Source organism: Penicillium macrosclerotiorum (assembly GCF_028827735.1).
Source record: "Penicillium macrosclerotiorum strain IBT 26536 chromosome Unknown utg000008l_segment0_segment0, whole genome shotgun sequence".
Classification (NCBI taxonomy): Eukaryota; Fungi; Ascomycota; class Eurotiomycetes; order Eurotiales; family Aspergillaceae; genus Penicillium; species Penicillium macrosclerotiorum.
Window position 1 is genome coordinate 736,106 of NW_026643087.1, and position 19,090 is coordinate 755,195.

Below are 19,090 nucleotides of genomic sequence, written 5' to 3' on the forward strand. Positions count from 1 at the left end.
ATTCTTGATTTCTCCTTGTTTCTTTGGCGAGCGATAAACTGGCTGCATTAGTGGAGGCATCATTCGTTTCACTGTTTGGATTTTTGACGCGTTCATTCTAGTTCACATGCGCCCTGACAATGGGCTGGTCCTGTATTTCTCTCTTGATTCGGCAGTAATTTAAAGCACACCATGCTTGTTATTTTGCTAAAGATATCACCCTGTGAAGCTCCAGTGCCCGTAGAAGCACCCAATATCCAATATATAATGTAGTTTGGTATTATGGTACAGTTGTTTGAAAAGGAAGACCTGATAGGGCCTCGCGGGGTATAGACTTGGCTCTCCACACCGGGTCAGCACTTAGAACTCCCGCAAGCCACATTTTTGAATCTTGTTGCAATATCACCTTTTCGATGAGATATGAGAATCTCTTGGCCTACCGCTTCCTCTACGCCCTTTCCCTCGCTTTCCCAGGTATCTCCGGGTGCCAATTTCCGGCATGAACTGGGCCTACCAAGGGCCGGCAAAACGAAGCGGGGCTGCAGCGAACACCCGCCCGGTCCGTGCAGCTTATGCAGACCAAGTCACAATCACAGCGAGCCTATCACCAATCACCCCTCCAGCTCTCATCACACTGGTCACAGCTTCCAGGCGGATCCACTGACCAGCGTACTGTAGCCGGAAATCCTGCCTTCTCTGCCACCTGTTACGATGCTCCGAGTGGTTTGTCTGCGACGAGTCCTAAGCGCCGAGAACAACGCTCTGGAACCCGTACTCGATTCGACATGCCCGGTACACATGTAGGCCCTGTTCGCCCAGCAATTTAGGGCCCTTTGCATGATCATGTTTCGCGCTACGACTCCTCTCTTCTGCACCTTTTCTCGTTCAATCACCACACCCCCTGGCCGTGCTGCGAGAGAGACAGAGACTTGCGGGCGTTGAAAAAAGAGGGTTTCTCCCTTTCCCTTCCGCTTCGTGGTTCCTGTCTCTTTTCCTGCCCTTCTATTCGGGTTGATTTACCCCCCCAATGAAATCGTGCTCGCTTCCTACTCGACACTAGGTCTCTTCGACTTTCCCCCTCTTCTTGGCGCTCACGAAACCAACGGAAGTCATATCGACATCGCTCTCATTGTTTTGCAAGATGCCTGGACTGTGGGCAGGAGTCCCACGGTCCTCTAGAGTGCTATTTATCGTCCTTGCAGCAGTTCTACTCATCAACCCCTCGCCAGTTGTCTTTGGCCTCAAGACAACCTCAGGCTCACCGTGTACAGAGAAATGCCATCAGAATGGCGCTAACACGACCGTGAGTGACATTGAATGCCTGGACACCAACTTCAATGTCTCGAAAGGCGGTATATTTCACGAATGTATCGCCTGTCAACTGGAAAGCACCTATGTAGATCGAAACAGTGGGGAAACGGATGTCAACTGGGGTCTTTGTATGTGCATCGCACAACACCACTCTCAAGATGACCGCTTCTAACATCCCGAATACAGGGAACCTCCGCTATACACTGACTAGCTGTATTTTCGGGTATCCAGGCTCGGCGGCCAACATTTCGACCCCTTGTACTGTCGGGTGCCAGAATATTCAAAGTTCGCTGGAAACTGACCTTACGAATCCCAACTCTGATAACTTCAACAATTGGTGCTCAGCAAATGGCTTTGCCGACAACGTCATCAATGATTGCGAGTTCTGCTACAACCTGACATACGGCCAAGTCGCCCCGCAGGTATACATGGCAAACTGTGTGTACTCCCCCGTCCTGTCCACCCCAAGCTGCGCTCTTCAAAGCAACTCCACAGCTAACCAAGTCTCAAATTAAGTCCTCGAGTCCATCCGATATAACTGCCATTATGAAACAAATATCGGAGATGCCTTCGCGATATCCCCGTCTCGCATCTTTACCGAATCCCTCTTACCATCCAGCATGTCGCTCTCGACGTCTACCACCAGCAGCAGCTCCGGCGTGAACCTCGCCCTCGTGGTTACCGTGCCGGTCCTCGCCTTCGTCATTGTACTCATCCTCTTGGGACTCTGCTGCTTCTGTTATATACGCTACCGCCGCAAGCGCGTGCGCAGCAACCGCGAGAACAACCCTCTCTACGCCCGCTGGCACGACACAACCATCTCCACACCCAGACAGAACCACGGCTGGGATAACCCGCACCAAGGCAATGCCGCCTCATACGGGGCCGGTTTTGGCTTCGTGGACAGCGACGGCAGCACCCAGAGCGTCGGGTATGGGTACGAACACGGCAAGACACCCTATCAGGACAATATCTCCGAGGCGTACACTATGGACTCGCGAACGGCGCTGCATGGCACACATGGTTTTAACCCGGATCATAAGATGTAATGAGGACGCCCGCTTAGGCAGGTGCAATCAAAAGATACATACGCCAGGAGAAATCTGCGTGAACGCATGGGTTCCTGGACAGTGCTCATAGTGCCGGGTTAACGTGGGCTGTTGATACCAATTTAATTGTGCTTGGTGTGGAGTTTTTTTTCTCGTATACGGCGTTTTCTCCTTTTTGATTTTTCTAGTATATATGCTCTGGTGTTGGGATGAGTGAAGGTATAATCTTCTCTTTGTGAGCGCTTTATATCGATGCTGTTGATCGAAAGAGTTATGTTAAATAGTTGAATCCATGACATACACAAAATATCAAAAAATAATCTCCATACTTTGAAGCATGACGGTGTGGCTTGCATATTTATTGCTTCTTGCATAGTTTGATTTTCTTTAATGAAGAGGTTGCCATATGGGTCATGCATTTTACAGTGAAGAGGTGGTTTAGAAGTAGCGTGCCTCGAGTTGGAGTCTTGCTAGGTCTTTGTTTTGCGCACTTTGGTACTTATACCGCTTTAATGATTGTATTCAACGCCGCCAATGACGTTTGATATAGCGTGTAACCTGCTTAACACTAATAAGAGGTGGGAAGTCTGGTTTTTGGACACTCGCTGGGGTCACGATGTCCACGGATATACCGTAGAACCTGATCTGCTGAGAAACTCGTATAGATATATGAGCCCTCAACCTCCTTTTCTCAACGGGCCATAGCCTGGATGATACATACTACCGCCGAGTCGAGCCTGCGCAATGCTAGCTTAAATCGCTTAACAATGTTCAGACTACCGCTGAACCCAGATTGGAATAACATTATAATCAACTTCTCTTAAAATAACTGGTGACTGAACTAGTTACTGGGGACACATGCAGAGTTTTGGCCGAGTGGGTCCATTTTCATACGTGGCAAGATGGTGAGGATGTTAAACATAACCCGTTGATCTAGTGTGATCGGGAGCGAGGGTGCATGAGGAGGAGACGCCCCAATTTCGGGGAGGTCCCAGAGCCGCTCTACAATAGTCCTCGCACTGGAAGGGCATGGTCATAGAGCCATTGTAGTTTATAAATGCTTCAAGATAGTCCTAGAACTGAGGTTGCTAGAGGAGCACATGTCATTTCTAAGCATACCCTATAATCTAGGTTTTGCCCACACAGATAATGCTTTTAGAGTCAGTGGTATATATATTAATCTGCCGCTAGATACTTTCGGGAGCTGTAGTAGAAACCCGGTACGCATATCCCTCACACGCTCTTTTTAGAGTGACCAGTCGGCCACGCGTAATAAAGTCTGTTAGGTGGGAAGGAGTTGATAGGCAAGAAACTGAGAAGAACCAGCCCCAGCAATGAGCAATATATTGCGGGTGCTTAGTGTCGGGAAGATCTAGCTTCCGGAATTCCGTAAGGATTTCTGTCAAGATGTAGTTCAAGTCTCGATGTTTGATCGTTGCGGTGCATTAAGGACTGCGTAGTAGCAATCAAGGACTTCTTGTCCAGATGCCCAACCTGTGGGCTGGACTCGTGCCTGTAGTAGCTCGGCAGCAAAGTCGTGTTTATCCGCGATCGTGCTGTAGTATTTGCCGATGGTCTTGAGGATGTAATGCTCGATAGATACTAGGACTTTCTGATGATCCCTATAAATCTGAAGATTGTGTCAGTACTTCATGTGTAAGAATTCCAGCTTGGGAAAATTGTTTGCATTGAGGCCTGTTAGACTAGCTCCATCTGGCTTGATCTGCAAAGGCGTGGGCTCTGCCGACTTGGCTAGTGTTGGTTTACTTTCCTTGGAAGAGTCTATGAATTGCCAAATGTTCTGGACTATTGCGAATTTCTAGATGATGCCGATCTATTGTTTTCAATCACCGGGGCTTTGGACACTGGTCTAGGAAGGAGTTTTTAGATATGTTGAATCTATTTTTGGCCATAAAAGCAGTAGATGTCGGAAAAAGTCAAACATACGGATGTCCATCTGATCATAACGGCATGCGGCGTGCAATGAGAACAAACTGCGTTGAATGAGCCTGGGGAAAACCAGGCTTGTAACTGTTACCCTACGAGGACCCGTTGATCTGATGAGTTGAAGATTCTTGGTTTTCTATCAAAAAGTATGACGAATGTTGATTTCTTTATACGTCTATTCAGTCGTAGGCAGCAGAGACAATCCGTCAGCGGTACCTGTGTTGCCTTGTGCATGTTTATCACTCTATGTGTGAATCCGTTCACGAAACCTCATCTTGACGATACTTAAAGAAACCTATACTAGGAGAGCAGATTTCAAAGAGACGAGCAAGGAAGATTTGCCTGCGCATAGTCGAATGCATCCAGATACCCCATTAACTGGACCACAGCAGCGCTTACCACCAGGATGTGAAATATCGAATGGGAGCCCCATAGGTCGAACTTGCCAGGATATTGGCTTTCGGGGAACCTGGTCTTCAGAACCAAATGTGTTAGGGGCCAATTTCTGTCTTGAGTGCGAAGTTGGGAGACCTACTGCATAAAACGAAGTCCCAGATAGAAGGCAGCCTGCTTTTGCCAGATTGTAAGGAAGAGCCTTTCTCATCATCTGGGAAATGCCGAATACATAAAGGCCATGGATCAAGGGCGCAACACCGGATAAGCCAGTCGCCACGAACATCAATGCTCGGAAGAGGCGGTACCTTGGGCCCTGGAACTTGGGATTTATTGTCATGAAGATGGTCAATATCCCAAAAACTCCAATCTTTCAACCGAGGAAATAGGAGTGTTAGACTCAAGTATCAGGTCTGAGATGAGGCAAAAAAAGTTGTGCACATAGAGAATCACTAACCATAGACCAGTAGATATTGCGTGGTAAAGGTTCACACCAGAAGGTCATGTATATTCCCAAGACAAGGTCACCCAGTATGAATATCACTATTCCCAGCATATCCAGTCGCAAACAGAGATGTTCTACGTGTTGAGAGTGGTTCATCAAGGTGTGGTATATCGCCGACAGCGACAGGCACGTGGCGGCTGTCAACATGAAGATGGAGAAAGCAATAAAGTCGGCGCCAGTGACTCGGGAGTATCTGCTGGTAAGGTACTGCTGGAGATACCACTCGCCGAGTAGGAAGAAAATGGCGGGGATGAGGTGGGAATAGATGTTGACGGACTCGTTGTGGATATACGACCAACTACCGAACGAAGCGTGAGCCGAGCCCGAGATAGGCCGATAGCCACGGAGAATCCACTGGCTGGATTCATGTCGGAACCATTCCGGCATCTCATCGAACGAGAAAAGAACTCGGCGCTCTGCCTTACCGGCCTTGGATGCAGTGTCACTGGTGAATCCCATTCCCCGCCCTTTGTGCGCCTCTGGCGACTGCCGGCGCGGAACTCGAAGACGGAGAGGGAATACCATTTACTGTCGTGCCTCATGAGAATGGAATGTGAGGAGGCCGGACTTTGAGAATAAGAGAAATACAAGATGAAGAAAAAGGTGGTCCCTCTTTCTTTGTTTCTTCCACTGCGGCGCTTGCATTCCGTTGGCCTTGCTAAGCGCCAGCTTTGTTGTTCGCCCACTGCGACTTGGACGGCTATATGATTCGCGCTCTCATCGAAGGCGCGTTGATATGAGTACTCCCAAGTCAGGAAATGACTCCGGCCGTTGTTGAACTCTCCAAAATGACGGAGAGTTCGCCGGCTAATACGGTTTGCGCTGAGCGCGCTGCCAAAGCTTGCGAGGACCAACAAAATGCCGGTCCCTTCGCCAGCGCCAGCAACGAATGCGACTATTGCTCGACAAACTGCCTTTGCAGCCTTCTTCGCTTAATTTACAACTGAAGTTCCCCGAGCTAAACCTGTTCTTGGGAACAACAAGTTGTCGTTCTCTCCCACATCGCCAACACAGTATTGTCCACAATGCGGCGTCATGGTTGATATCAAGGATACTGCAAGGCCGTTGCTATACCAGTAAGCAGATTGTTCCTGTCGTTTCATGGGAACGTGTGACTAATATGCAACGGAAATCATGCCATCGGAGACCTGGAGTCTCTCATTTGTTTTTTTTTCCCCCACCTCGCTTGGAAAGAGGTCACGGCGGGCACGGGCACGGCCCGCTCACATTCGAACGGACGGGGGCGGAGTCAAGTTTTCTGGTTCAAATAGTATCTTACCGAAGCTACCATGGACAAATTCCATCGTTTTTTTGGAAGCGATCAGCACTTCGGGGAGAAATTTATAGCAAGTACCATCCTTGTGCCGCTATAGAGACGCTTGGGGCTCTGAATGCACCGAGTAGGAATGAAAGAGCTACTTAGAAGGCGAGAAAGGAATATGCGCGCGGGTCTCATCACATTAAGCCTTTGCAGGGGGTTAGATGTGCTAAGCCAGGGCGTTAATAATAGTAACCAATTCCCTATGTAATGGGAACGCAGAGGATAATCAAATAATATAAAAGAATACTGTTATCATATCATGGAGCTCGTTATAAATAGACTGCGGACGAATTCTTTTAAGCGACTCATCGCGCTTGGCAAGGGGAGAAGGTAATAGGAGGGGAGTGTTAATAGATAACAATATTATAGTGGTATATATTGTATAAAAGCGCGTAATATAGAGTGCAGGGAGACAATAGCAGGAGGGCTATAAGTAGTAACGGTAGGGTGAAACATGTTGCGAGGAAAGAAAGGTGCCACCAACACGGCGAGAACCAACATGTTCCGCTGTGCGTCCCTATATTACAGGAATACTCAACTATTTAGTTGTTTTTTACGGTTTCCAGATTATACTCAGAGCTCAGGGCCGTGTCGGCGAGGCAGGGAATATTCAACACTCCCTGCCAGCAGTCTTAAAAAGCTAGACATCATCACACTGACCATCGTGTTCTATTGACAGGTACTGGGAAAGAGCAGCGCTAATCTGAGAAGAACTGTCTGTGGCTGACAGAGATTTGCTACTTTGATTGAAACTTGTGCTATGGAGTTGAAATCTAGCTTTGCCACGCTGATGATAGCCGATTACAGGTGGTGGGAGATGGAATTATGGGAATGGTGATGTAGTTCACCCGCCCTGGACCGAAGTGAATATTATTGAAAGCCTTGAAGATGCTCTCAGCCCTATTTGTAGTTTAGTATCTGAATGATAAGTAGTGCACCTTGACTTGGAGTCTTACCTGTCAATAGGGTCATTATGACCGAAAATACCAGAGCCCGCAGTATCCCCCGAGCTGATATCCAAAGCAAGGCGGTTACCAACATCCACCACGACGTTTGTTGGCCAGAGTTCAACGTCAACTGTGTAGACCTCGTCAGGCGTAACTGGAAGAACGTCCTCTGCAGCATATTCTCTATATGGGAGCCAGGCACGATGCCGAGGATGCTCTGGGTGGATCTTTCTCATACTGACTCGAAGCCACCCTTTAGTCACAGGGGCGCCTTCACCAGTAGTCCCTGTATACAGGATTTCTGAGCCGTTGGTAGAGATATGCCGCAACGTGAGGAACAGGTCCAAATCCGATGGGTCTGGCGCTTCAGCCTTCTGGCTGACGGAAACATTGAGGCGTGCAACAATATGGCCTGTAATTTCGGTCTCTCTCTCAAAAGGTGCTGTGGTGAAGGTGACGATGTCTGAAGGCTGACCTGTGCCCAGCGCCTCATAACTTCGCTTGCCAGTAATGGATTGCGGCTCCGTGAATAGCATCTCGCCCCCGTGATGGAGGTAGAGTTTGGTATACTCAGTCCTTGCCGGGGGCCATTCTGCTTCAAATCTTCTGGGGAATGTCTTTTCGGCAAGAGTATTGTTGTATCCAATGTCTCCCTTTCGCAACACAAGATTCACGGGAGGGATGGTGCCCTTCCTGGTCCACCCATCTCGGTCATCGCCTTTCAGAAAGGCATCCAAGAAGCTTCGTTGGATCTCAACCTCCTCATCCAAGTAGAACGGCAGATCATGGCGACCGGTGATAAAACGAAGATACTTATACTCAGACCCAGCCCAAGTAAACCCTTCGACATTCCCACGAAGGTGGAGTAGGATACCACCCCAATTGGCCACGCTCAGAATAGGAACTTTGATATCCTGCAGGTTGTATGCGATTTCCTTGAACGCCGCATCGTCGTTATAGCGGGCCTGGGATGCAACGTCTGGAAGATATACCTGGTTCTCTTTCAGCTCCTCTTCTGATAGATCACCTTCGATGGTGTCCGGTCCCCAGTTCCGCGCAGCCTTGCCCGGCAATCCATACTGGTTCGATGCGACCTGAAAAGCCCACCAGAGATGAAGAAAGCGATTCGCCAAGATTCCACCATGCCGGTATGCGTCGCGGTAGATGTCGGAGTAGCCTTCCCAAGGAATGGCAGCAGCCAACCCTTTTGGGTTGCGCGCAGCAACTGGCCACTGGGTCCCTGCATAGTAGCTGATTCCAAGGAGGCCAACTTTTCCACTCGACCAACTTTGCTCGGATGCCCATTCAATTACTTGGCAGAAGGCGTCGGTTGTTTGTGCAGAAAATGGGTTCAGTTTTCCTGGTGATTGGCCGGTGCCAGTTTCATCGGCCCGCAAGACGACGTACCCGTAGGCTGTCCAGTACTCTGGAGTAGGTGTCTCCCACGATGAATGCACGGTTTTATGGGCTGGACCGAGCTCGTGATATTTCTCGGCATTAAATCTAAAAGATTTCTTGGTTAGAATGTTGCATTATGTGCTGCAGGAGCCACAAGCCCCAAGATCAAGGTTTTTATCATTGATCACATACGATTCATATGGGACGTCTTTCCCATAGGGTCCGTATGTTGCCAACACGGGATAACGAGACCCTGTCTCGGTATCCTTCGGCCGATAGATATTGCAGCGAATGACCTGACCATCCTTTAATGGGACGGTGACGTCTTTTTCAAAAATGTACGGGTAGGTCTCCCTGTCAATTGTGTGAATATCACGACGTTGATTCGGCATTGTATATGAACAGAGGGAAAATCGGAGTGTCTTGAGTAGAGAATTTTGAACTTATAGAATATTTATTTCCATACTCAAGGGAGGATCAACGCTCTTATTGAAATTTTAACCCTTTCAGCGGAGAGGAGAATGAGATCCACACATCAGTCGGACCGCAACTATCGGGCCGAATCTACTGTAGTGAGCCACCGCGACGGATGCGGTTAGATGCAGAAGATAATGTCAAATCAGCTCCCGTGTCTTAAACATGATTTACATGGAGCTTTTGATCAATTAAGTCGATTCTTTAAGATTTTATATATTATACACATGCTACATAAGCGTAGGGAAAGGGGCCAAGAAATCACCATCCCGTGCGTGTTTGACCCTCCCAAGCGTCAAATAAGGAAGAGAGGTCTTCACCCATGATGCTCATGTCATCAAGAAGAGAAATCTGTTCGTGACTTAACGAGCCTCCGATAAAATCCACACTCTGTGCTTCATATGGATCGAAATTTGGGGGCTCTAATGTCATTTTCTCTGGTGATCTTTCTGGAGATACTTCTCGTGGATCTTTCCTGCCCTGTGAGACATAAGGAAATTGATATAAATAACAAGAAGCTTCTGAGGGCTGCATGTAATCAGAGATACTGGTGGAGATATTGCACTCTGAATTCGATAAATAGTTGCATGACGAGAACAAAATAGCCTGGTGATGATCAATGATATCCTGCTCACAGATGTGACCTTTCAAGCAGAGTAACACTTTCTTCCACTTTGCCACCCGAGGAGTTAGCTTTCTTGAACCCACTTATCTTATTGAGAACATACCAGTCTTTCAAGGGGAACCCAGTGTTGTCGTAAGTCGTCTAGAATAACTAGACAAGAGAGGAGCTGTACACGAGCATATTTGAGAATACCCCTATCTCTGAGGGTGAGGAAACTTGCGTAAATCGAGCAAACCACAAAGCTGCAGTATCCCACATAAGGCGGTAGTTCTGCGACCTTTCCGCCAGCGGAGACGAAATGATTGAGCATGATGACAAATTTTTCGGCATGAGATACTGTGGTGTATGTGCATTGTTGAAGAAGTTCAGAGGGCAGACAATCATTGATCGACCTTGCCGAGAAGAATGGAATGACAAATGAATGAAGAGAGATCATAGCCAAGTTGTAAACGGAGTGGAGGAAGAAAATTACATTCATGTATGGTCGGGTATACTCTTCATAAGACTCCTCGAATCGCAAGTGTGGTGAGTTTCGACGAAACTGGAGCATACGTTGCTGCAGACAAAATATCTGCTGGATATCTTTCTCGCCAGGTTGAAGAGCGTTCGCTCTCAAAACCTGAATATCGTGGCTAAACAAAAAAGAAGTCAGTGGTAAATCACAAGCCAGAGGCTTCTTTCTTACAGTATATGAAGAAGCTCCACGCTGCTCATAAAGACCTTTTCCATATTACCAATACCTGGCTCGATTGTAATTGTAGTCTTTGCGTTTGCATCTTGCGGAGGCATTAAGGGTGGTAAGACAGAATCTTTCGCAGACATGGTGAAGATTTCATCTTTCAGAATGACAAAAAGAATGATCCAGCAATTCCAAAAGCACATATAACCACGTTGTTGGCTATAGGATCGAAAGTCCTTTGGATCTGGTTGGTAAAATTCAAGGGCTCTTGCCGCAACAAATGCAACATCTACCAAAGGCGGTTAGATATGTATTGCGATGAGACATAGGAAGCTCAGCTTACGAGCGTGCAATTTCGATCTGTGAATTTCCCCAACAGCAAACCAGTAGGTTGCCAGAATCTGACTCGTTTGTATTATCTCCAATGAAGGTTGGTGCGCATTCAATAAGCAGAATTGGCTTGCTGAATTCGCCCAGGTAATGGCTCGTGTTTGTAGACCCAGAGGCGAAATGAAGGTTCTGTCAGACATGATCATTTCTTGTGTCTTGTCTACAAAGCTGCAATGCTTCCTCAGCTTAAGGGGTCTCCTGGAATCAGATATGGAGCTCTTACATGGAAGCTAGGGCAAAGACAGCCTGAGAAACATGTTTAGGGAGGCTACCTTCGAGATAGCCCTGGATGACCTTGTCTTTATGAAATATTATAGACGCACATATATAGTGCGAAAAGGTAGTCTCCAGGAGATATAAGCCTGATTGTTTGGATGGAAGGGACATGTCCTGAGATTCCGTAGTAATCATTTGCGGAGAGTCGTTGGTTTTCTTGAACGCGTTAGTGGAGATCCCTCATGAGAGCGTGGACAAAAACATGATTACTTACTGCTATGGATACGTTACATGGATCTTTCAGGAATTTTCCACAGCTTCTGTTGTTGCGATATTGCTTCTGGCCCCAGGGAGTCCGGGTTTTGGCGATCGCTTTGCGATCTGGTGGAGAAGGGTACTGGCACTCCACATGGTTGCGAATACACCTTAAGCAGGCTGGGAATTCCCGGGTACATTTAAGCTATAAATTAATGATCAAAGATAAGATCTCTCACTCACTGCCTGCCTTGCAAGGGGGGTTTAAAGTCACGGACTTGAGGGAAAAAAACCTACTTTATGGCCTCGGCATCTCCGGCACGCAGTGGTGGGAGTTCGGGGTGCTTCTCTTCCATTTTCCGAGGAATCCATCTAAATTACCCAGAGTGTTCAAGATATATTGAATTAATTGAATGAAATTCAGTGGCCCTGTCTGTCCTAGATTTATGGGGCAGTAAGTGTATGACGGGGACGGATGCGCATACAACTTTACGTCCGACAAGGTTCAATTCGATCTCCGCCCTGGCCCATGAGTAATCAGGTAGGTTGTTACTATAGTAAACTGAACTTTTGTCAAACTCCATAGAGTCGTAGCTTTTTAAAGTTGTTGGACGTAAATGCACGCTCAAACAAATTATATAAAACACAATTTTCGTTGTGTATACTGTTGAATCCCATCCAAACAATGGTATATACCCAAAAGAGTTGACGTTTTTCAAGCTTCAAGTATATCGCATGTACTGGAAATGAGATGCGAGACAAACAACATTTTACCAATCCTGACCGAGCCAATTCAAAGCCAAAATGAAAAGCCGAGAGTTTACAATGACCTTAAATTTAGAACTTTGCAGAAGAATTTTCGAAGTTACCGGTGGGTGATCAGCCATAACGAGGACGGGGTTGCTCGTTTTGGTTCGGGTTGACTTATGGTTCCCCGGCTCGTTGGCGCATGCCGATTCCGTCGCGCCTCTTGAGATCCTCTCCACACACCAACACACCCGCCATGGCCGCCCTCACATCAGATCAAATCAAAGTCCTCGAGCAATCGCGTCAAAGGCTTGTTCAGCTGACTCGCTCTCTCGGTTCCCTTATAGGCAGCTTAGACAAGGGCGATCCCCTCCCTCCGTGGTGTGCAGACCCGATCCACCCAATCTGTCTTAGCGGACTGCTCGAACTAATCTGGCATACCAGGTCTTCCCTCCAATCGCAAGCAAGCATCATCTCTAATAACCTTGTGAGCGTATCCGAACACCTCTCCGACCATCGCGATCTCCTCTCCTCCCTTGTTGCCTACCCCGGGCCAGACTACCCGGGCCGTACACAAGCCAACACCCTCGAGCAGCTTCTGCGCACGAAACTTGACCCCCGCGTCGAGGACTGGGTAGCCCGGGGTCGTGTGGCAGGCACCGAGCAACCTGATTCCGCCCTGGCTCCTTTCAACTCAGTGCCCAACCCAAGCGCCGCGGCGACGGCCAAGGAAACTCTCAGCGAGTCCGAGCTCGCGGAGCTTTGGGAATGGGCACCAATCGAGGCCAACCAAGAAGCACGGCGACGGAATTGGGGTGGAAATTTCACTCTTGAAGAGCGCGAGCAGGGCATAGAGAATGTGGTGACAGGGTTGCAGAAGCCCTTGGAGGATGATGAAGGTGACGAAGATGAAGAGGAGGGTTCCGATGAAGAAGGTGAAGACGAGATGGAGATTGTGGGCGTGCACCGCAAGGCAGGTGGTGGCTCAGGCTTGGAGTTTGACATCGCACCTCATCATGCCCACGCCGTCCAGCCAGTCGTGCCGTTGGCAGAAATTCTAAGATACATGACTACCGGGCGCATGCCGTAGCCCTGGTTCCACATGGCACTCTACTGTCTACGAACATTGGCTGATAAAGTATAGACAAAGCATGACTGGACTCAGCTCTATGAGCCAGTTGTATGAATTTTGAAAGGCATTATTAGGAGTATTATAACGGATTTGAAAACGAAAGCGCAATCAATTGGAATTCCAATATCCTTCAACCCCGTCGTCGCGTAGTAGGTGTCTTAGAGCCCGCCTTGGGGGACACACTAGAGCTTTGGCCCGAAGGCTTTTCGGCGATCTTTGCGCGACTGGCCTTCTTCGGCGCGGGGCTGTTCCAATAGTACAGCATCTGCGCAGCGAGAATAAGGTTGAGACTGAACCCGGCAACAAATCCATACAGAATGAGCTTGTCGTCGACTTCTTGGAGAGTTGTGAAGATACGAGAAAGTGAGCCGGCAAGATAGTTGAATACCTAAGAAAGAGAACCAAAAAGTCAGTTGATATCTTCAGGCATGTATCATACAGATCCAAGCATACCGCAAATGCGCTCAGCTGTCCAGTGCCACCCTCGCTCCAGATCGTGTATATTTGGGGCGCTTTGCTAGCAACACCCAGAGCACCTGCACCAGCTTGGAGGTATGCCATGGTCTGCGCGTCAATCAGGGTCTGATCGAACAGCAGCGCGTACACAACGGCTGCCACAACGGCGACAAAAGTGGCAGCAGCAGCAGATCGGCCAGCAAAAGTCAGGACCAGAATGCCAACAGCAACATCCTGGACGGCAATAAGAGCCGACTCGCCATAGGTGCTGAAGGGAAACTGGTTGCGTACGCCGTAGGACAGCGTAATCAGCAGGCTGGCAGTTTCAAGGGCATAGGAAATGAAGGAAACACCCGCCGATGAACGGGAGTTGATCAGCTTCAGAATCTGCGGAACCTTAACGACAGCACTGGCACCAACTATGGCGATACCGAGAGCCTTGGAGATGGCCAGGGATGTGCAGGCAGGATCCTTGGTGAGACTGAGGTCCAGGAGCAGGGCGCTGTGGCAGGGCGCACCGATGAGGGAGACGACTGCATCGTGAACCGGTTCGGGGATAGCCTCAACGATGGGCCTCAGATAAGGCTGGAGCGGGTCCAACACGGTTTTTTGAACAATATCCATGGTGTGGTTTGTGGAAGTCGCAAGATTGGGAGAATTGTGTTGTGAAGTGTTGACATTCCAGAGACTAAATTGCGGGTTTGGTCCGTGCGGCCGCCGGGGAAATTGTTCCCTCTTCCACTTTTCCTTCTTTGCTCTTTTCCGTTGACGATCTCACGACGCGCCATGCTCCCTCTTCGGTCCGCCATCTTGAGGCAAGGGCCGTCTCGAGAGGCGCTTCTGTGTTCACAATGTCGGATCATTTCACAGCCTCAATGGCCGCATGCCGCCCGAGGCTTCTGGTCATCCTCTCATCGCCGAACGGGCGTCACGGATAATCAGACCACCTCTGCCCTACAGAAGACCTACTTTTCTCCGAATCGACTGTACGATATCTCAAGATTGAAAGGAGGTTTTCTGTCATCCTTTTCATCTCCCAATTCTTCTTCCGACAATCTTTCCAATGCTTCTACCTCTCAATCCTCGAGTCAACCGTCCGCAGGTTCCCCCAATTCGACTGCGGGTTCATCATCGGACCCCATTGCTGCTCAAGCTAATCGGGACGAGCTTCCGCATCGACGAAGGAAACGTTTAAAGGAGTCTGACTCCGAAAATGTGTCTGTGGAGCATGTCATACCACCCGATGCCTCCGCACAGCTCTCGAAGCTTTCCTCTGCCCTCCCCACGACCTCGCTCCGCCGAAAACTGGCCGCGTTCTTTGCTCTCACCAAACCCCGACTGTCCTTCCTCATTCTCCTCACCACGACCTCTGCGTACGGAATGTATCCGATCTCCTCGCTACTTACCCTCGACCCGGCGATGACCCCTCTCCCCACCCTCTCAACGTCGACTTTGACCTTTATATACTTGACGGCAGGTACATTCCTATCATGCTGTAGCGCCAATACACTCAACATGATGTTTGAGCCTCGGTACGATGCATTGATGTCGCGCACGCGGAATCGTCCGCTGGTCCGCGGGCTGGTCTCGCCCCGCGCGGCACTGCTGTTTGCCATTGGCACTGCTGCTGCTGGTCTTGGATTGTTGTATGTTGGGACCAACCCGACTACCACTGCGCTATCTGCTGCAAACATTTTTCTGTATGCATTTGTCTATACTCCGCTGAAACGAATCAGCGTGGTCAATACATGGGTTGGCGCGATTGTTGGTGGCATCCCACCCTTGATGGGCTGGGTTGCAGCAGCCGCTCAAACCGCAACCACCGGCCATGATACGTGGCGGGATATGCTTTTCAGTGAAGATAGCATTGGTGGATGGCTCTTAGGTGGAATCCTGTTTGCTTGGCAGTTCCCTCATTTCAATGCTCTGTCTCATCTTATTAAAGATGAGTATAAGGCTGCAGGTTATAGAATGCTGTGCTGGGTGAACCCAGCCCGCAATGCTCGTGTTGCTCTGCGTTATTCAGTGCTCATGTTCCCTATTTCCATTGGTCTTTGGTGGGTTGGTGTCGTCGGTCACGGATTCCTAGTGGGCAGCACATTTGCCAACGGCTGGCTTGTCCGTGAGGCTTATCGCTTCTGGCAGCACCAAGGCGCTCAGGGATCCGCTCGTGGCCTCTTTTGGGCTAGTATCTGGCAGCTTCCAATTCTGCTTGTCGGTGGTCTGGTTACCAAGAAGGGCTTGTGGGACGGCGTGTGGCGTCAGATCTTTGGGGGACCCGAAGAAGATGAGGATGAATTTGTGTATTATGACGAGGAGGATGAAATTGTTGATGGCTCTGAAACACCCCAGAAAGACAGCCGAACTTCTTTGTCGTCCTCACGAGGGAGTGTTTTGTCAACTGCATAGGAGGCCTGAGTCTGTTCTTTGCACATCTCGTCTCTAATTTCCTTTCTTCTGGACCTGTTATATACAGCGGTTGGGAGCGGCGTTTTTTGTTTTGTCTATCTTGTATAACAATGTCCATATGGGACCATCTACAGATCATCTCATCAAGATATCTACTTTTCTTGTACAATTTCATTTTACCACAGATGCCCCTTAGCTATTGTCGCAGCCCATTGACACCATTTGCGGAAATTTAAGTTTCACCCGAAGGAGGCCTGTCCGTTTGCTGGAAATTGTTCAATCTCGATTCTATGTGGAATCAACAGTAAGAAGGCACTCAGGCTTGTTAAAATGGAGAAAACACGTACAGGACTCATTATATACTCTCGGTAAATAATTACACAGACGCCAGCCTTAGAGCGACCCAAGGATTTCATTCACATCAATGGAACTGAACTCCTTCAATGTCTCTTCCCATAATCTTTCCATGACTTCCTTGCCCTCGGGGGAGTACACAAATGCAGGATATCTATATCACCAGGTTAGAACAATCTCTATATAAGGAGAAAATAGAAGCGACTTGCGGTGCAATGTCCCAGTTCATAAGAAGAGATCCATGTGTATCTTTCTTTTTGACGATGGAAGCATCCAAATATGTTGATGCTCCAACCTTCACAGTTCGAGCAGAGACCGCCTTCAACGTATTTAGGAAGATTTTGACGGCCATTGGAGCATCTCGCTGCAACTCCGTCCCTTTGACAAAGCCAGGCTCGACCATATTTACAATAACATCTTCGGCAGAGACCGACTCTGTAAGCTTCCAGAGGAACAATTGACCCAGAAGTTTTGAGGTTGGGTATCGGTCGACCGAATCAAAGCTCTTCTCGTCGTCAAACGACGGAAGCAGTGGGTCTGCTTTTTTATTGGCAAATTTGGCTGTCAATGAGAGCATGGTGGTGACTATCGTCAAACGTCCGGGGAACCCGGCAGGGGATTTGTTCTTAAGAATTGGCAGTAACAGAATAGCGAGGAACATGGTTGACAAGAAATTGATCTGGACGGCTTCCTCGTGTCCCGTCCCGGGCACGATCTTGAAACTCGCCCCCACGACGCCAGCATTCAAGATTGCGATATCTAGCCGCGTGAGCTCTTTCTCGGCTCGCGCTGTAAAAGCTTGAATGGATTCATAGGAGCTCATGTCCAGGAGCCACACGGCGATGGTGGCATTGGGGTACTGTTCCCGCAGTTTGGCGGCGGCATCCTCACCCTTTGCGGCTGTGCGCACAGCGATGATCAGGTGGGAGAGCTTGAAAGATAGAAATTGACGGGCACATTCAAAGCCTAGGCCGCTGTTGGATCCCGTCACGATAGCGACCTTTCCAGAGAGATCTGTATCCTCGGGGGGAAGCCGCGGGGTGGAGCAGAATTGGTTTTTGATAAACTGGTTGGGGAAGAATGGAGTTTTCGATGGTGGTAATTCCTTTGAGGAAGGCATCATGAATATTTTTGGGTAAATGGATCTCTGCCGGTTGGCCTTAATGGATATTTGAATTTATACTCAGGGAAGATGAATGCGGACGTTTGAATCAAGGGATGAGCAGCATTTATACTGTTCGAGGGCTATTGACAAGTGGGTGGTTCAGGCGGTGTTACGGATTCACGCATTTCCGTATCTGCCAATGATGCATTATATACATTCATTGCAAACTCATGACTGTAGAAGAAAGTTATCTAAAAGAATGGTATAAGCCGCCTTCGTGCATGTCTGAACAGACCAAGCGCCCGGGACCCACTTATGGGCTGCAATCGGACCTATGTTGATCGAGGAGCATATCCGCTTTACCGCATTAGGGAGTCAATCTGATGCATTAGCGCCCGCCGTGAACCAAACCTCCGAGGCTTCGAGGCGGCAAGTTCCCGTCGGACTTAACGGACTCTCGGCTCTCACAACCACCTCCAACCCAATGCTAATGAAGCGAGCTGACCCATCTTCAAATTTTTATCTGCACTAAATGCATGAACTGGCAGGCGTATAGGCTTGGTTGATGGCCTATAAATATGACTAACGCAAAAGAAGATGGTAAGTCTTGTGACAGCCCATTCGCGGTCAGACCCTTAGTATGGTGGCAAGGCAAGCCCTCCATTAATGAAGGATATTGCGGGCAGGAACACTCTTATTTATCGATGGACTGGAGAAGCCCGAATCAGAGAAGCGAAAACAAATCAGGAAACATGTAATGCTTGGAAAAAACCGCGGCAAGACTCGGAATGTCAGGGCCGGTGGTACAAAATCATCAAACCCTTCGCCATCTTCGGTAGAAGACCTAGAGCCAGGTTCAGGATTAGTGGTAAAAGTTTGCTATCCTGTGATACCCAATCAAGTAGGCGATGAAATTTCTTTCACTCAGTTTGCTGCCCCTGTGGCACCGCAGCTAATACGGGATGTCTTGAAGTGTGAGTCTATACCTCTGAATGGCATTTTGGGGCTACGCTTATAAATTGTTTTCACAATGGCTTGATGATAGTCTCCTAAGTTATGTACCCTCTAGAGTCCTGCGTCGATTTCCACAGAAAAGAAAAGGTCGATACATTTTATTTTGACTTGATGACCTTTGACGCCGTATACCTCCATGCGATAGTCTTTTCGTGTCAAGCATACTTCGGCCTTGTTTCTCCACAACCACAACCAGTCGCAACTAAAATGACCCTGACACACCAAAACGCTGCTCTTCGGTTGCTTCGCGACAGATTGTGTGCTCAAGGGGAACAGATCAAGTACTCAGACTCCACGATTTTGGTGATCGTGTGTCTAGCCATGCATGCGCATTTTGTGAATGAAAATGAAACTGCTAGATACCATCTGAGAGGCCTAAGAAAC

General features: G+C 48.6%; 9 protein-coding genes across 9 annotated transcripts; 3 read left to right on the top strand and 6 right to left on the bottom strand.

Moving 5' to 3' along the window:
• Positions 1-1,120: 1,120 nt before the first annotated feature.
• Positions 1,121-2,339, top strand: N7462_008455 (uncharacterized protein; the record flags this gene model as incomplete). The annotated part of the gene is made up of 3 exons (XM_057080170.1): positions 1,121-1,418; positions 1,477-1,728; positions 1,807-2,339. 3 exons carry the CDS (start codon positions 1,121-1,123, stop codon positions 2,337-2,339), a joined length of 1,083 nt encoding a protein of 360 aa, XP_056930498.1.
• A 1,414-nt stretch (positions 2,340-3,753) lies between these two features.
• Positions 3,754-4,296, bottom strand: N7462_008456 (uncharacterized protein; the record flags this gene model as incomplete). Its single annotated transcript, XM_057080171.1, has 3 exons — positions 3,754-3,961; positions 3,989-4,121; positions 4,287-4,296. 3 exons carry the CDS (start codon positions 4,294-4,296, stop codon positions 3,754-3,756), a joined length of 351 nt encoding a protein of 116 aa, XP_056930499.1.
• A 305-nt stretch (positions 4,297-4,601) lies between these two features.
• On the bottom strand, positions 4,602-5,709 carry N7462_008457 (hemolysin-III family protein; the record flags this gene model as incomplete). The annotated part of the gene is made up of 2 exons (XM_057080172.1): positions 4,602-4,817; positions 5,137-5,709. The coding sequence occupies 2 exons, from the start codon at positions 5,707-5,709 to the stop codon at positions 4,602-4,604; spliced, it is 789 nt and encodes a 262-aa protein (XP_056930500.1).
• Positions 5,710-7,278: 1,569 nt separating this feature from the next.
• Positions 7,279-9,242, bottom strand: N7462_008458 (CocE/NonD family hydrolase; the record flags this gene model as incomplete). The annotated part of the gene is made up of 3 exons (XM_057080173.1): positions 7,279-7,405; positions 7,462-8,955; positions 9,043-9,242. 3 exons carry the CDS (start codon positions 9,240-9,242, stop codon positions 7,279-7,281), a joined length of 1,821 nt encoding a protein of 606 aa, XP_056930501.1.
• A 713-nt stretch (positions 9,243-9,955) lies between these two features.
• N7462_008459 (fungal specific transcription factor domain-containing protein) lies at positions 9,956-10,771 on the bottom strand (the record flags this gene model as incomplete). Its single annotated transcript, XM_057080174.1, has 3 exons — positions 9,956-10,090; positions 10,185-10,581; positions 10,635-10,771. 3 exons carry the CDS (start codon positions 10,769-10,771, stop codon positions 9,956-9,958), a joined length of 669 nt encoding a protein of 222 aa, XP_056930502.1.
• Positions 10,772-12,492: 1,721 nt separating this feature from the next.
• med8 (RNA polymerase II mediator complex subunit MED8) lies at positions 12,493-13,326 on the top strand (the record flags this gene model as incomplete). Its single annotated transcript, XM_057080175.1, has 1 exon — positions 12,493-13,326. The coding sequence occupies one exon, from the start codon at positions 12,493-12,495 to the stop codon at positions 13,324-13,326; it is 834 nt and encodes a 277-aa protein (XP_056930503.1).
• Positions 13,327-13,498: 172 nt separating this feature from the next.
• Positions 13,499-14,448, bottom strand: N7462_008461 (putative monosaccharide-P-dolichol utilization protein; the record flags this gene model as incomplete). The annotated part of the gene is made up of 2 exons (XM_057080176.1): positions 13,499-13,756; positions 13,822-14,448. 2 exons carry the CDS (start codon positions 14,446-14,448, stop codon positions 13,499-13,501), a joined length of 885 nt encoding a protein of 294 aa, XP_056930504.1.
• A 162-nt stretch (positions 14,449-14,610) lies between these two features.
• cox10 (protoheme IX farnesyltransferase) lies at positions 14,611-16,233 on the top strand (the record flags this gene model as incomplete). Its single annotated transcript, XM_057080177.1, has 1 exon — positions 14,611-16,233. One exon carries the CDS (start codon positions 14,611-14,613, stop codon positions 16,231-16,233), a length of 1,623 nt encoding a protein of 540 aa, XP_056930505.1.
• A 393-nt stretch (positions 16,234-16,626) lies between these two features.
• On the bottom strand, positions 16,627-17,707 carry N7462_008463 (uncharacterized protein; the record flags this gene model as incomplete). The annotated part of the gene is made up of 2 exons (XM_057080178.1): positions 16,627-16,741; positions 16,797-17,707. The coding sequence occupies 2 exons, from the start codon at positions 17,705-17,707 to the stop codon at positions 16,627-16,629; spliced, it is 1,026 nt and encodes a 341-aa protein (XP_056930506.1).
• Between the last annotated feature and the right edge of the window lie 1,383 nt (positions 17,708-19,090).